Source organism: Hibiscus syriacus, unplaced genomic scaffold, assembly GCF_006381635.1.
Source record: "Hibiscus syriacus cultivar Baekdansim isolate YM2019G1 unplaced genomic scaffold, ASM638163v2 tig00110984_pilon, whole genome shotgun sequence".
NCBI lineage: Eukaryota > Viridiplantae > Streptophyta > Magnoliopsida > Malvales > Malvaceae > Hibiscus > Hibiscus syriacus.
This window is the reverse complement of record NW_024062938.1, coordinates 934331-950635: the sequence shown is the minus strand read 5'-3', so window position 1 is coordinate 950635 and position 16305 is coordinate 934331. Positions and strand designations below refer to the sequence as shown.

The 16305-nt window shown below is 34.0% G+C and overlaps 2 protein-coding genes and 1 pseudogene across 2 annotated transcripts; 1 reads left to right on the top strand and 2 right to left on the bottom strand.

Moving 5' to 3' along the window:
• Positions 1–2469: 2469 nt before the first annotated feature.
• Positions 2470–3354, bottom strand: LOC120148649 (annotated as a pseudogene).
• A 1590-nt stretch (positions 3355–4944) lies between these two features.
• Positions 4945–6867, bottom strand: LOC120148678 (kinetochore protein SLK19-like). Its single transcript, XM_039161726.1, has one exon. It carries the CDS (start codon positions 6865–6867, stop codon positions 4945–4947), a length of 1923 nt encoding a protein of 640 aa, XP_039017657.1.
• A 2553-nt stretch (positions 6868–9420) lies between these two features.
• Positions 9421–10387, top strand: LOC120148665 (protein DMP3-like). The gene is made up of 2 exons (XM_039161719.1): positions 9421–9872; positions 9945–10387. Exons 1-2 carry the CDS (start codon positions 9523–9525, stop codon positions 10171–10173), a joined length of 579 nt encoding a protein of 192 aa, XP_039017650.1. The 5' UTR covers positions 9421–9522; the 3' UTR covers positions 10174–10387.
• Positions 10388–16305: the final 5918 nt, after the last annotated feature.

The window sequence follows — 16305 nt, the reverse complement described above, 5'->3', positions numbered from 1 at the left end:
TCCTTTATCATTCCTTTTTTTATCAACATAACGGGCACACAAAGCCATTTGTTCTTTTTGAGACACATCACTTGACTCATCTACTAGTATTCCAAAATAATCCTTACCAAGGTCTTCCACAATTGCCTTGGTAGTTTCTTTTGCACAACAATTGATAAGCTCTTTTTGAATCAAAGGTGCAATCATTTGGTTATTTTTAAGTGCATTTTTCAAAACAACATTTCCCACATCATCATTCTTTTTCACAATCCAATTCAAAAGTTCAAGAAAATTTCCCTTGTTACTTGATTCATCACATTCATCATGACCACGAAATGCCAATCCTTAATGTAAAAGAAATCTCAAACAATGAAGAGAAGTAGTCAAGCGAATTCGATAGTCACTTTTAGCTTGCTCGGTTTGTTGGTCTAAAGAAACTTTCAAGGATGACCTAAAGCTCTTTAAATTCTCAAACTTTTGAAAAGCTTGATTATGAGCACTATTAATTCCACCAACATGTTTTCTAAACCGAACTGGCCTATTCCAACCTCTAAACCCATTAAAAAAATACATCTCCTCCTGCAACTTTGGTAGTTTCATTCTTAAACATGTAACAAACAAAGCAAAATGCAACATCTTTTGAAACACTATACTCAAGCCAATAATACTTATCAAACCAAGATTTATTAAAGCAACGTAATGTACCTCCTTCGAAGTCCGTTTGAGGAAATTTGTGCTTCTTTAGTTGGCAAGCACCTCTTTGTATGTACTCTTTCCTCACTGCTTCTCGATCATTGGATGATAATCAATAATTTTTTTCCTTTTAGCCGGATCATATGGAATAAAGATATCATTAACTTGGCTTTCCATGTCTCTTGATGCAAATGTTGTACTTTCATTTTGTGTAATACATGTAGATCTCATTTCGGTTTCTTGAGTTTAGGGCATATTATTTGAAGGGAAATAAAATTCCTATTCGACTTGAGTTGCTGAAGGTTGAGTCGGTGATGAGACACAAATTGACACTTGGGAAGAACTTGCATCATTCTTTTTGGACTTTTGAACAAACCAATCCAACGTTTCATTCTTCTTCTTTCGTTGAGAGTTCATCTTTTCATCTTTCATCTTCTTACTACTACAATTACAAAATTTACAAATCACAATAATTATTGATTAAAATTCACTATTAGTAATTATATTTATTATCAAATAAGTAAGATCTTAATTACTAATTAAATAATTTTAATGGATTCAACTTAAAAATTAAAATATCTAAATTGCTTCTACTTAAATTACACAAATTTAGTAAACCATTTTTTTCTCCTTCCCAAAAATACATATTAGTAATTTTACATATCACAATTTAACATTCAAATATTTTTCATAAGATCACTAAAATCTATTAAATTGATTCAAAATTTAATTTTATCTCTTAATTTTAACTCACTCAAATTAAAAAAATAAATTTCAAAACTTAAAAACTCAAATATAAATTTAACTAAATTTAAAAGGGTAAAAGAATGAGTGAAGAACCTAACTATCTGAAGAAAAGAAATAAGCAACAACTTATTGGCGACTTGGTTGAGAAACTTCACCGGAAAATCGTCGGTGAACGACGTCGTGGCGGGTGGTTCAGGCACAAACAAAAGACTAAGAAATGAGAATTAAGTAGTAGTGGGGTTTGAGTCTGTGAGTTTGAACACAAAACATACCTTTAATATTAGTAATAGCTGAAATAAATTGTTTTTAAATGATATATATTATTTTAATCAATAGGTTTTTAATTGAAAATATTGAATAGATTGATAGCTTACGTGCACTAAATTCAACTATAAAACAAAGTGTACAAAGAAGAGCACAAATTTTAACTACAAATATGCAGAAAAGTCAAAAAAATAAAAATAAAAAGGGTGTACAGAATTTTTAAGTTTTAATATAGTATATTAATTGTTGGTATTTTTTTTAAAGAAAATGGATATGCAGCTGCTACCTCGTGGGCCATATGGGCCCGCCCCTATCATATATCATATATAAAATGCAAGTAAAAAGACATTAATCTTCACCTTTAAAAATCTCTTCCTTGTTAAAATCTTCAAAATAAAACTTCATTCATCATAGATCCGACAAAGTCATACATAAATTTATTTCTTATCTTTTTCTTCTTCTTCTTAAACCCATAAATTAAAACCCTGAAACTTTTTTTTACATTAACCCCATCAACTTCGTTTTTGCATAATCCCCAGCTTTTGCAAGAGCTAAGAAAAAAAGAGTGAATGAATGGGCGGTTGAGAAAATAATTCAATAAAAATATTAATCGAAAAATCAAAATCAATAAAAAAATATTATATCTCCACACAATCAGAATTAGAGACAATTGGAGGAGAAAATATAATTATTAGATTTGCCATCATAACAGCTTCGATAAAAAAAGGGCAGCATGAACAAAACATTGCATATCATACAAGCGTTTCAAGCAAAACTCAAGATAGCCTAAAACTCCTGAAAAGCTGATCCAATAGTACCTTTGTTTTTACCAGCTTTACTGGGGAGAAGAGTCTGATGAATATTGGGCAAAACACCTCCATTTGCAAAGGTGACAGATCCCACAAGCTTGCTCAGCTCTTAATCGTTTCTCACTGCTAGTTGGATGTGCCTCGGAACAATTCTGTTCTTTTTGTTGTCTCTCGCTGCGTTACCAGCAAGCTCTAGAACCTAAATCATTATCAAAATTGGAAGGGCGAAGTTTAACTATAAGCGAATAATTCTTTCATTTTCCCCAGATTATCCAACATTCAACAAACAATTTCATGTATTGATTCATCAATCCCACGGATAGATTAACCCATGAATCAAAAATCAAAACTACTTAAATTCGATTTGATAACAAGTAATGAAATATTCAAAGGCATCAGATCACTTAAAAAACGTAATTGCACGAGTCAATAAGCATGAATCGATCATTCATAGCACTTCAAAAATCAATATAAATAACTAGTGAGAAAGGATGCAAAAGCTTATGAAATCGCAATTATTTTCCACAAAATGCATATTCGCACGAATCGATCAACCACGATCCGAAATTGAAACCAGTGGAAAACACACCTCAGCAGCGAGGTACTCTAATACGGCGGAGAGATAGACGGGGGTTCCGGCACCAACACGCTCGGGATATTTCCCGGCTTTCAAGAACCTGGCAATCCTTCCCACCGGAAACTGAAGCCCAGCCTTCTGTGACCTGGAAACCGCCTTCGATGACTAGGGTTTCCCTCTCCCTCCTTTCGTTGATCCTTCCGTGGGGCTCATCTTTCAATATACCAAACCCTAAATTTTGTTGTTGAAAAAAAATTGATAATCGGTGATGGCGTGAGTATCGGTTTAAATTTTATCAACGAAGAAAGCGCGCGGTACGTTATATAGCAAATATTGATTGAATGTGATTGGTTGATTAGAGGCTCACGAGGATTGCCAACGTGGCACTAAATTTTGATATTTCGCGGAAAAAGTATATAATTTCTTGGGTTAATTACTGAAATGATCGTTTTGTTCCAGTTTTGTTCATTTGTAGTCATTAATTTTGAGAAAATTACGCTTCAGTCATTTATATTACAGATTCTTATATTTTGGTCAAGGAGTAGTTAACTACAGTCAGTTTGATGATGTGCCATGGGATCAATTTTTTAATCTTGACCCCTAAATTTTAGATAGAATACTAATTTAACTATTGAATTTTAAACAAAATATCATTTTGACCCTTAAACTTGAGACAAAATATCAATTTGACCTCTGAATTCGATCAAAGCCTCCCACCATCGGATGCCACTCACTATTGTTGTCAACGTTCTCCATCAACCATCATGACAACCGTTGAACACTAATTTGTTTTGTTTTTTTTTACATCGTGAGTATTCATGCCTTGAGTTGGTATCTTGGCTCCATCAGGGTGTAATCTTTGTGTTGGACAAAATCTGATATTACACTACACCATATTTTGCAAGACAATTATTTGTGTTAAGATTATTAGTATTATATTATATTTTATGCTTATAAAAATTTTATTATGTTAACAATCAAAATATACAAATTATGAAAAGTGTATATATTCAGCTTAATTTTGCATCAAGTTTCTGTTAGTTGCAAGCAAATAAATCAATGAAGAATGAAGTGCAGAATGAACGATTGTAATTGTATGAGCTCTTAGCTTATGTTCATGTACACGTATCTATCTGGAAATGGTCTTCACGGAACACACCCAATCAACAGATCCATAGAACTTCAAACAACCCACTATCTATGTTCGTTAGCCAATTCCACACTTGTGTTCTGCACTTAGATATAAAGATACCAACATGAACGGGACGAACATATGATTTTATATTTAGGGATACAAACTTAAGAAATTATATTAGAAATTTAGGGATGCTAAATTATAAAATTTCAAGAGTGTGAAAATAGATCATCAATAAAAACTATATAAACTATATGAAAATTTGAAACTTCCAGAAGTGTGACCTCACTCCTAAACCTCCTTAGTTCATACCTGCTCATAAGTCCTAATAAGAAAACTATTATAATCAAATCAACCAAGAACAAGTATTATAGGAAAGCTCTAGTTCAACTAAACCTTATTCTTCCACTAGCCGATTTCATGGCATATGTAATGAATTGGATTAGCCTGCATTTTTCATTAGCCCACTTTCCAAAACCAAACAGCATATGAAAGAAAATAACACATAATCAGACAACACATGAATATTACTCAAAATGTGAAGCACTGACATGTAACAGTTAACAAAAGTTCGTTGAGGTTATGATTCTTGACTTGTCCGAGAACACATTATTTATCACTAAGCTAAAGTTCAAAACTAGACAACATACCATGTTGTCACATTAGAGTTTTCTCAGTTAATCCTACAAGTAAAGAAAAAACTTGTTCCGAAAATGAAGTTAAGCAGTAAACAAAACCACTCAACGTCCTCTTGCAGCATATGCAACAGTAATGGCAGCCAAAAGTGTTGTTGCAGAAGACACCAAAGTCCAGAAACTCTTCTTCTTTTGTGTTTCCACCATGGATTTCTCCGTTAACTTAACTTTCTGCCTCAAGTCTTGAGCCACCGTCTCTTTGTTTTCGAATGCCTTTTTGATTGCCTCCAATTCCATTGCATATGCTCCGATTTCATCTTCTTCGATCAATTTCTGATCGTTTTCATCTTTAGATTGACATAACAGGGAGGCAGTGCTCGTCAAAAGGGTAAATGCGCGCTCGTGATTTCTGGTGGTTGATTCCATTTTAGCTTTCAACTCTTTGAAACTTCTATTTGCCTCCAAAAGTTCCTCATGCAACCTATCTTTATCTTCAGCCATTGATCCAATTAGTCTCCCCGTCTCTTCCTTTTCGTCGATTAGGTTCTGCCATTCGGTCCTCTTCTGTGCCAGCTCTTCCGCAGTTTTCCTGAGCTCATTCTCCATTTCTGAAACTTTCGATCTCAAGTTAACACCAGTATGCATCTCCTCATCGAGTTGTTTCAAAGCATCATCCTTCTCAAGTGTTACCTGATCAACTAAATCTCTAAAACAGCCAACTTCGGAAATCAATTCATTGTTCTTCTTTCGATGATCCAAGCATTCCTCTTGCAGCCTCTGCACAACATTCCTCAGCTCACTCACTTCATTGTGTAACTCGATATTTTCATTCTCACCACTGTTTTTGGCCTTTTCAATCTCGGTTTTATCTCCAGACAATTCCTCAATCTTCTTATGCATATCCTTTAATTCCTTCTCATTCATTTCCAACACTCTTCTAGCTGCAGCACTTTCCTCCTCCAACTTCTCAATTCTTCTCTGTCTATCCTCCGACTCCACCTCTATCGCCTCCAATGATCTCGACATGAAATCCTTTTCCTCCATTAACCTCTCAATACTCCTTTCTTTTCCCGTCTTCTCTTCCACTAATGCACCCAACTCTATAGCTCTTTCAGCCTCCCGTTCCATTGCTTCACGGTAATTCTTTTCCAACTCGAAAATCTTTGAATTCAAAAACTCATTTTCCTTCCTGAAACTCAATATAAATTCATTCATTTCCCTCGTTTCCATTTCCATCTTACAAATTTTCAGTTTTTGCTCATTCTTCTCAACCTCAATATCTTTCTTCTCACTCGCAATCTTTTCATTCTCCCTTCTCAAATTCCCAACTTCCTCGGCCACATCCTTCATTCTTTTCTCCCACAAATCTTTATCTTTCATTACCAAAATCTTCACTTTCTCCAACTCCCTTGTCTCCCAAACCAGCCTATCATATTCCTCTTTAAGTTTCCTAATTTCTTCCACAAATTTCCTCTCGTTTCCCTCCATTTCCATCAGCTTCTCTTTCATCAACTTACCCTCAGTCACTTGGAACTCAAAATCTTTCCTTTCCGAATCTCTTTCTTTGCAAACCAAACTCAACCTTTCGCTCTCATTTTCAAGAGTCTCCATCAATCCATTCACCTTTGTTTTCAAGGCCCCAATCATCTTTTCCATCTCGAACCCATGTTCCTCCATTTGAGTCCACATATAAACCGAAAACAACTCATTTTGCAACTCAAAGCTCACATCTTTCTCACTCTCCTCAGCTTCAAGTTTCTTCTTTTCACCCAACTCGGCCACCAGAGCTTTCTTGGCTTGAACCAAGGATTCGATCATTTGCCTACTTTCACAGACCTCATTGACAAGTAAAGTGTTGAGAGACCTCATATTTTGGAGCTTCTCCTCGGGATCTTCCATGGAAGATTGACGGCTCAAAGGATTGGAAGATTTTGTAAAGGTTGAATCTTTGGAAGGGTCATGGGTTTCTTGAGATGGATTTTGATGCTTGGGGTCATTGGGTTGAGGGGTAACTTTCCTTTTGCCCATTCTTGGAAGCACTGGAGACGGGACTGGGATTTTGGAAGTTGGGTTTTGCTAGGGTTTTCTTTACGGTGGAGAACCGAAATCGACTGTTGAAACAGGACATATGATACGTAGAAAAAGGAGGGAGGGTAAGGGCTAGTTTTGAGATTCAAATTTTGGGCCCAAATCTCAAGGTTTCAAATAATAAAATATTTTATGGGGTTTAGGGTTTGGTGACCAACGATGTTTATACATTAAATAGACTGATCTCTTTAAAAAGAAAATGATATGGTATTATTTATTTCAAAAGTGAATAATTATTTTTATTGCAAAAGTGAATAATTAAAGACTTCAATTAATCATAGAATTAATATTTTACATTAATATTATAGAGTTTTAGTTAAGATAATAATAAATTTGATTCTTAATGTTTATACGTTATATTAATTTGATTTTGATTAAAATAAATAAATTTAACTCCTCAATATTTATAAAATGTGTAAATTATGTCACTTTTTAAAATTAAAATTAAATTGATATAATGTATAAATTTTAAAAATTATACTTATATTATTTCAATCAGAATTATATAAAAGTAACAAAAGACATTGAAGCTACGATTAACTATCATTAGTTGCTTATTTTTTTAGATTGATAGGAACTAAATTGGTCTTTTCACAGGACCAATTTGTCCAATTTTAAAAATAAGAGAGATCTAAAAAGATTTAATCGAACTTATGAAACTTTAATTTTAATTTAATTGCATACATTTTAAAAAGTCCAATTATATCCTTAATAAGAATATAATTGGAAACCTTAAATTTAACGTGAATTTAGTTGTTATTCTTAGAGGTCACGGGTTCAAGCATCAGTAATTGCAGCAGGGTGATTGAGCGGTCAATATCAAATGATTTAGAGTATTTAGAACATATATTACTTTATAATCACCTTAGCTTAATAAAACAAATGTGGATGTAGCTGTGCAGGGTAGTTTTGGTGACGTTGGTATTGTACCTCCCAAATTCACTAGTTTAATTATATTTTAGTACCCTTTTAGTTTTAAAATAAAATTTTGAATTCTAACTTTTTGGTTTAATTATAGTTTAAGACCCTTTAATTCAAAAATTAGTGAAATTAAATTATAACTTCTTTAAATTTTATCGTTTATTCAATTTTAAAGAATCTATTTATTTCAAAGTTGAACAATTTGTCCCCTCATAGTTCAATCAATGCCCCATTCATGTATGTAAAGAATCGATTGTGTTGTATTGGTGTTTTTTGTATATTACAGTTAGTGTGTTCTCGTTTTCAACATTGGTACGTTACACTCTTTTTCTTCCAAACTATTGTAAGAAAGTTTTTAATGAGACATTTATCAATATATCAATTTGGATGAGTTCTCCTTTATTAATCATAAAAAAAACAAAATTTTTTTATGATTAATAAATAAACATGGTTCCTATATCATAATTAGGAGTGAGTGTTCGATCGAGTCTAGTAAAAAAATTTTGAGTTAATCGAGTTGACGAGTCCTATTTTACAATTCGGAGTTGACTTGAAAATTTTTCGAGTCAAGTCGAGTCGAGTCAATTTTTCGAGTTTATGTGTAAATTTAATTGTAAATATTTATAATATTATAATATTATTTGATTCCAATTTAAGTGACTTTCTATAATCATATATATACAAATATGTTTCTTTATATTTTTTTCATTTGTATATACATATATCATACAAAGTCGAAAGACTTGACTCAAACTAAAAAAATAAATCTATTAATTTTTAAATGTTTTGAGTTATTCAAGTTGTATTTTACAACTCGATTTGAAATTAAAAAAAAATCGAGTCTAATTGAGTTGAGTTTTCCTCACCCCTAATCATAAGGATGTTAATTTTTGACGGGAAATGAAATAAAAATAAAATTTCATATATACAAACTCATTAAATAAAAATCTATATAACACATTATTTATTTGATTAAAATTATGTTTAATTTCAAAATTTATTTGTATAAGTTTTGTTTTGGTTATTATCAGTTAATTTTTCGTTATCTTTTAAATAATTTTCTGTACGGACGGCATAAACAAAGATATCTTATTAGAACAATAACGCTTGGTAATAACGCAGAATCAGTATAACCAGGGGTGAGGCGTCAAGTTCCTCCAAGTTGTGACGTTTATGTATCAAAGTAACAGAGAATTTGGAGAATTATTTATCAAAGTTATATTGAGTAAAGAATTATTTATATATATATATATATATATATATATATTTAATTTTTTTTTTAAATATGTCTCGGAATTAAAAATCGTAAATTATATTTTATATTAACAATGTATCATGCAAGTTTCAACGAAAATACGTAAAAAGAAGAAAAAGTAAAGAATGGACGACCTACCTGTTTCGGAACATTATACAGACTAATTGGATTAGGCAAATGTCACATCTGTATGGCATCTGCTGTTTTTTCTTGTGGAAAATGAATTAGGCCATAAATAAACGAATCCATGACGCTTTGTCTCTGATGAAAACGCCACACATGTAAGCTTACACTCGGTGTTCCACCCAATCTAACCAAATTCTTCACTTCAATGGCCTCCTTTTTTTTTCATTTTTACTATAAAAACCATAACGCATGAAATATATGATCCCAGAAAACAAGTTCGACTTGACTCATCCATGGCGAGCATCAAACTAGTCCCACAATCCGCCCACAAGGCCCTGCCGTTCTCCGCTAACCTCGCAAACCTCCTTCCGACCGGCACCGTTTTCGCATTCCAAGCCATCATACCCTCCTTCTCCAACAGTGGAAGATGCGAACTGGCTCACAAATACATGACTTTAGGACTAATTATTGTATGTTCGGTCTCTTGCTTCTTATCTTCTTTCACCGACAGTTTCGTAGGCAACGACGGCAAGCTTTATTACGGTATCGCCACCATCAACGGACTTTGGGTTTTCAACGACGACGTCGATGACGGTCTCGATCTGGAAAATGACGAAAAAGAAGCCGAGAAAATATTCAACAAGTATAAGCTCACCGCCATTGATTTTCTTCATGCATGTTGTTCTTTGACTTTGTTTTTGGTCATTGCTTGCAGTAGCTTTGAGGTTCAACGCTGCTTTTTTCCTAAACCTGGACCCAATGGTAATGCATTGATGACAAACCTGCCATTAGGGGTCGGGATCTTAGCCAGTGGATTGTTCGTACTTTTCCCGACGAAACGACGTGGTATTGGTTATGGTGATAACCCTGATCATGGCGATGGAAAAGAAGAGAAACAGATTGAGGAGATAGGCCCCAAGGTTCCCCTCCCCAACCCAAAATGAATTACATGTCTACTAAAGAACTGAAACCACAATAACAATTGTAAAATAATGGTTCTATATGGCGTAATATATGTGTGTGCTGCTAAGCAGTAGCAGAAATATTATGCGAAAAAGTTTAGTAAAATAAGTTAATACTGCAAAAGGTAAAATTGATGAACCATTGTAAAACTATCTTAATTGGTTTAATACCCCGAGATTAACATGTTCTTTCAAATGTCGTAGGTATGATATTTAAAGTGTAAATCCATGACATCGCTCTTATCAGAATAGGAGAAGGTTTTTTTTCTTAATTCATCAGAAAAGATCAATAAAGCATTGAGGAGAAAAAAAGCTCAAAACACTCTGAGACAATGAGAGATTTTGATTGTTTTGTTATATAAATACACAAGAGTTTTAAAAAAAAAATATTTTCGATAATAATTTTCGATAAAAATGAGAAGAACAATAACGAAATTAGACGCTTAAGTAATAATGAACGTATCTTGAACTAATACATAGTAAAATGAACAGTTATTCTCTTAAATAAGTGAACGAATCTAGAATTTGTTAAGATAGGAGTAAACTCATAACACACAATTGATTTTATTCATCCACTAGAATCCGGGATAAAGCAACAAAACAATCAGTACTCCTCAAGATGCCGGTAAGTGTTCTAGAAAAGAAACCCAATGTTATTCATAGAAATTGACTACTCCTTGACATTTACGTGTGTAATTCCATCAAGTCTATATCAACATAGACCACAAGAATCAGGAATTTAAAATCATTAATAACTTTTTTTTATAAGCTCAACATCTCAAATAGATAAGATGAATTCGTTAAGTTCTTTTTACAAATAACTACTCAACCTTTGAGATATGAATTCATTAAGAATAAGAACTCAATCTTAAATTCATCAAGTTCTTCTTACTAAGATCACTCAAACAATCTAGGATATGAATTCACTGAAAATACTTATTCATCCTTTATGTCTGTAAATTCATCAAGTCATTCTCATTAGGACCACCCAAATTTTGGGATATGAATTTATAAAGAGCGAAGTTTCAACATACTGCAATTACATTTTTCGTCATATAGACAAGAAAGAATGTACACTGTGAGTCTTTTCATAACTTAGTTTGACACTTGAAACTTATAAACTAAGGTGAGTATTCACTATGAATTTCACAACCAATAGACTTGAGGCTCATCCCTTCGATGAATATGAAATTAAATTTCTCTTTAACCCTTTGGTAAGTGGATCAACAAAATTCCTTTCCGAACTCACATATTCTAAAGAAAGCATTATGTTCCTTATTAAATGTCTTACATATTGATGTCTTACACGAATGTGTCTTTTTTCACTGTTGTATACTTCACTCCAAGCTACACAAATTGCTTGTGAATCACATAATATGGACATCAAAAGATTCAATTTTCCACATAAAGGAATTTTTGCCATCAAATTCTTGAGCCAATCGACTTCTTGTCTATCTAGATCGAGAAAAACAAATTTTGACTCTATAGTAGAGCGAGTAATATGTGTCTGCTTCGTAAACTTCCACTAAATAATTGCTCCGCTTAAAGTGAAGTTATGCCATTAAGAGCATATTTATGTTTTAATGACCAAAACAATATAAGAATAAAATTAAGTTGTGAAATTTATAATTTACTCTGTTATTATACTTGTAAGAGGTGAATTCTAGATTGAAGAAATAAAAAAAAATTCAACCGAATCAGTTTTTTATGGTAAGGTAGAGGGTTGGACCTAGCTATAGATATAACAATGACAAATGTATTTGGCTACCGGGATAATTGGCTCGACAGATTTGGTGAAGATAGATTTTGAACCAAATTTTAAAGGAAATAAAGAATAATACACCCCTAGTAACACAAAAATTCAATTTATTTGAAAATAAGAGATATTCATAAGGGTACATGGGCCTAAAACAAACTACACTAAATTGACACTAAAGATTGAAAGTGAAATAAAAGGCCTTTATATGGAGGAGAAAAATTACAGTAGGCCAGTGGGAAAACAAAATGCTACATAACAATTGCTTCACTTCTGTGGCTATCTCATCCACTAAAATCAGCTTATAGTCATCTTCTACCTTCACACCGAGGGAGTAGAGAGCCGTTTGATCAATAGTTGTGACATTGAGATGTAGGACACTGAGACCCATACTATTCATGTTGGGAAATAAAACGAGTAATTTCCCTATAACCAGATTAGTGAGAATGCGAAATAAAAGTGGAAAAATAATACTTGAAATTGATAACGGAGTTAAGCCAATTATGCCTACGTCTCCAGACTGCTGCAGATCTTTTACTAAAGAGATAAAATTTACATGTGTTTACAAAACACTCACAACTCACAAGAAAACTCTCTAAACTCTTTAGTATTTGGAGAAATAATTGATTTGGGATGATTTTGAAGCTAAATGGTTTAGGGTATTTATAGTTGAAGTTTAAGGACTAATCTTGAAAATACCCTAAAGTACAAAGACTAAAATTTACGATTATCCTATTACCAAAAATCAACAAAATCAACCCCCTTTTTACTTCACCATTTCGGTGCCTCATTGTTTGACAAATGCAATGTGCAGTGCCTCATTGTTTGACAAATGTCATGTGAAAGCATGACTTTCAACAATCTCCCACTTAAAGACTGATTTTAATCTGTCTTCACACCTCGATCAATGCAACAACATTTCTGGTCTTGTTACTCTAGCATGCCAACTAAAGCTGAACACAACTTCAGTTTGTTCGTAGTTATCGTCTTTGTTAACATGTCTGTCGGATTTTGAGCTCCACTAATCTTTTCAAGTTTCAAAATCCCATCTTCCAAAATAGACCAGATAAAATGATATCGCAATTGTATATGCTTCGTCCTGGAATTAAAAGACGGATTCTTTGATAGATGGATAACACCTTGAATATCGCAATACAAGACATTGTTTTCTTGTTTCTTGCCTAACTCTTCCAAGAAACTTTGGAGCCAAACCATCTCCTTAATGGCTTCCGTAACAGTGACATATTCTGCTTCAGTTGTGGAGAGAGCAACTATCTTCTGTAGTTGAGAAACCCAACTCACTACAGTACCTCCTAGAGTATAGACATACCCCGTAGTGCTCATTCTGATGTCAATATTTCCGGTTAAGTCAGTATCTACATAGCATGTCAGTATCATATCTTCACCTTTGAAACAAAGTGCTTTGTTTGTGGTACCTCGCAGATATCTGAGGATCCATTTGACTGCTTCCCAATGTACTTTGCCTGGATTATTCATGTACCTGCTAACAGCTCTCACTGCTTGAGTAATATCTGGTATGGTACAAACCATAGCATACATCAGACTTTTAATTGCTGAGCCATATAGCACCTTCACCATATGTGCACGTTCTTCCTCTGTCTTTGGTGACTGTTATTTGGAGAGTCTAAAATGAACACCTAAAGGTGTACTTACTGGTTTAGCATCTTGCATGTTGAACCTGGAGAGTACTTTGTTGATGTACTCAGCCTGTGATAACATCAAAGTCCCCGACTTTGTGTCTCTCTTGATCCTCATCCCAAGAATCTATTTTGCAGTGCCCAGATCTTTCATTGCAAACTGCTTCGAAAATTTTTGCTTCAAGTTTATAATCTCTTGCATGTCTGAGCCTACAACGAGCATGTCATCAACATATAACAATAAAATAATGAAGTTGTTGTCGAACTTCTTGATGTAGCAATAATGATCTGCTTGGCATCTGGTAAAACCACTGCTACTCATGAAACTATCGAACTTCTTGTACCACTGTCTAGGAGCTTGTTTTAATCCATACAAGCTCTTCTTCAACCTGCATACCAGGTTTTTTTTTCATGCCTCTATGAAGCCTTCTGGTTGTCTCATATAGATTTCTTCCTCCAAATCACCATGAAGGAAAGCTGTCTTCACTTCTAACTACTCAAGATGTAGATTCTCTGTAGCTACAATTTTTAACATCAGTCTGATTGTAGAGAGCTTCACGACTGGAGAGAAAATTTCATTGTATTCAATACATTCTTTTTGTTGAAAACCTTTGATAACCAATCTTGCTTTGTAGTGTTTGCTCCCATCGTGCTCTTCTTTGATCTTGTAAATCCACTTGTTATGGAGCGCTTTCTTGCCTGGTGGTAATTCAGCTAATTCCCACATCTTATTTGACATAAGCGAGTCCATCTCATCTTTCATGGAAGACTCCCACTTGACTAAATCCTCCACCTGCATTGCTTCATCATAGTACTCTGGTTCACCATTTTCAGTCAATAACAAGTAGTGCAGAACGTGACATAAGTTTTTAGACTCGATTCGGGGCTTTCAGGTTAGAATTTGGCAAAACATACCACAAAATCAAACTCAGAGCATCGAAAAATATCAAGAGGGAGGTTTTAGAAAAAGGTCAACGCTGGTCAATAATCAACGATAGTGATTAAACGTGGTCAAACGACGTGATCAGTGATGCAGTACGGTGTGGTACAATGCAACTCGGTGAGACATGGCATAGCTCAACTCAGCTCGACCGATTCAGGTTGGCGCGGTTCGGCTTGACTGGATTGGTTTGGGTTAGGCTAGATCAAATTTGAGTTTAGGCTGACGAGTGCACGGGTTGGGTCAGATCAGATAGGTCTGGTAGGCAGATTGGGAAGGCAATTAATGTTCAGTGGTCGGGTCAGCGGGTCGATTTGACCCACTTCTAGAAACCCACCAAGCAGTGGCCCTTCTCTATTCTCAATGGCGACGTGTGGGGGGGCGCGTGTAGGGTGTTCTATCACCAAAAAGATTACAAAAAATTTTCAAAAAAATATTGAAGTATTTTAAGGCACTTACATAGCTCGTTTCACAACGGTGAATGACGGAAAGCCCGATTATACTTCGTCAGAAAATTGTTATCGCTCATTCTTCCTTATGCCGACGATATTGGTAACAAAACTGATATCGATTAACTCAAGACAACACAAGGAATCCAATGGTATGGCAGTGTCAATAACGGAGCTTCGATCGAAAGTGAAATGGCATTTAATGTTTATTGGCTTAAACTTGCTAAAAGAGAAAAGCTTGATGGGAGAGAGTTTTGTTTCCATAAATGGAAATTTTGGGTTTTGAGAGGGTTTTATACCCATCAAAAAGAAAATGGTATAATTATGCCATAAGTTCCTAAGCTTTTAAAACTTTTTGATTCGAGTACGAATTTAACTAAAGTTTCATTTTGGTCCCTAAATTTTGTCAAATTTTTAATTTAGTCCTCAAAATAAAATTAAGAAAAATTTAACCCCGGAACTGGGGTGTGACATCAATTATGATTTGAAATTTTATTAGTTTATTCTTCAGGTAACATTTTAGAAACCTATAGTCTGAAGGAATCATAGAGAGAAACAAATTCAGGAGTTAGAGCTAAAAAGTCTAGTGTGTTCCAACAAATAGAAAAGTGTGTACAAATAGTTTAAAACAAAAGTAGTTACTTCAGTAAAACATATTTTAAAAATACAATAAAACTTAGTTTAAAAACACATAGTTACCCTCCATTCGAACATTGTTTTGTACTTCCCCAAAACTACATCCACAAGATCTTACCTTAGATTCATTAGGTGTAGGAGTCTATGAGGGAATACCTTCGGTCCATAAGGACTTACCTTAGTTGAAGCGTAGGAGCCAACCTAAGAGAGAACCTTGGATCTATAAGGACTTACCCTAGACCCATTAGGCATATAGGCCTACCTAATAAGATGCCTTAGGTCCATAAAGACTTACTCTAAGTCCATTAGACATATGAGCCATCCTAAGGGGTGGCTTAGGTCAGTATGGTCTTACGTTAGGGTCATTGGGCTTAAAAGTCTACCCAAGGGTCATTTTAGGTCCATAAGAATTTACTAGTTTGATCAAAGTTGAACATGCAAAGACTTCATATCAAATCCCAAATAATTCCCCAGAAAAATCAGTTTGAATGGTAAACAGTAATATTAGAAATTATGAACCAAACATTTATTTTTGTATTAGAAAACGAAAATCCAAGATCATATCATTTTCTATATCAAATAATGATCATATTTTTAAAACCATAGAAAATATTCATGTGCACGTGGAACACACTAGAGGATCTAATTATTTCTCGAAGATATTTGAAAATTATC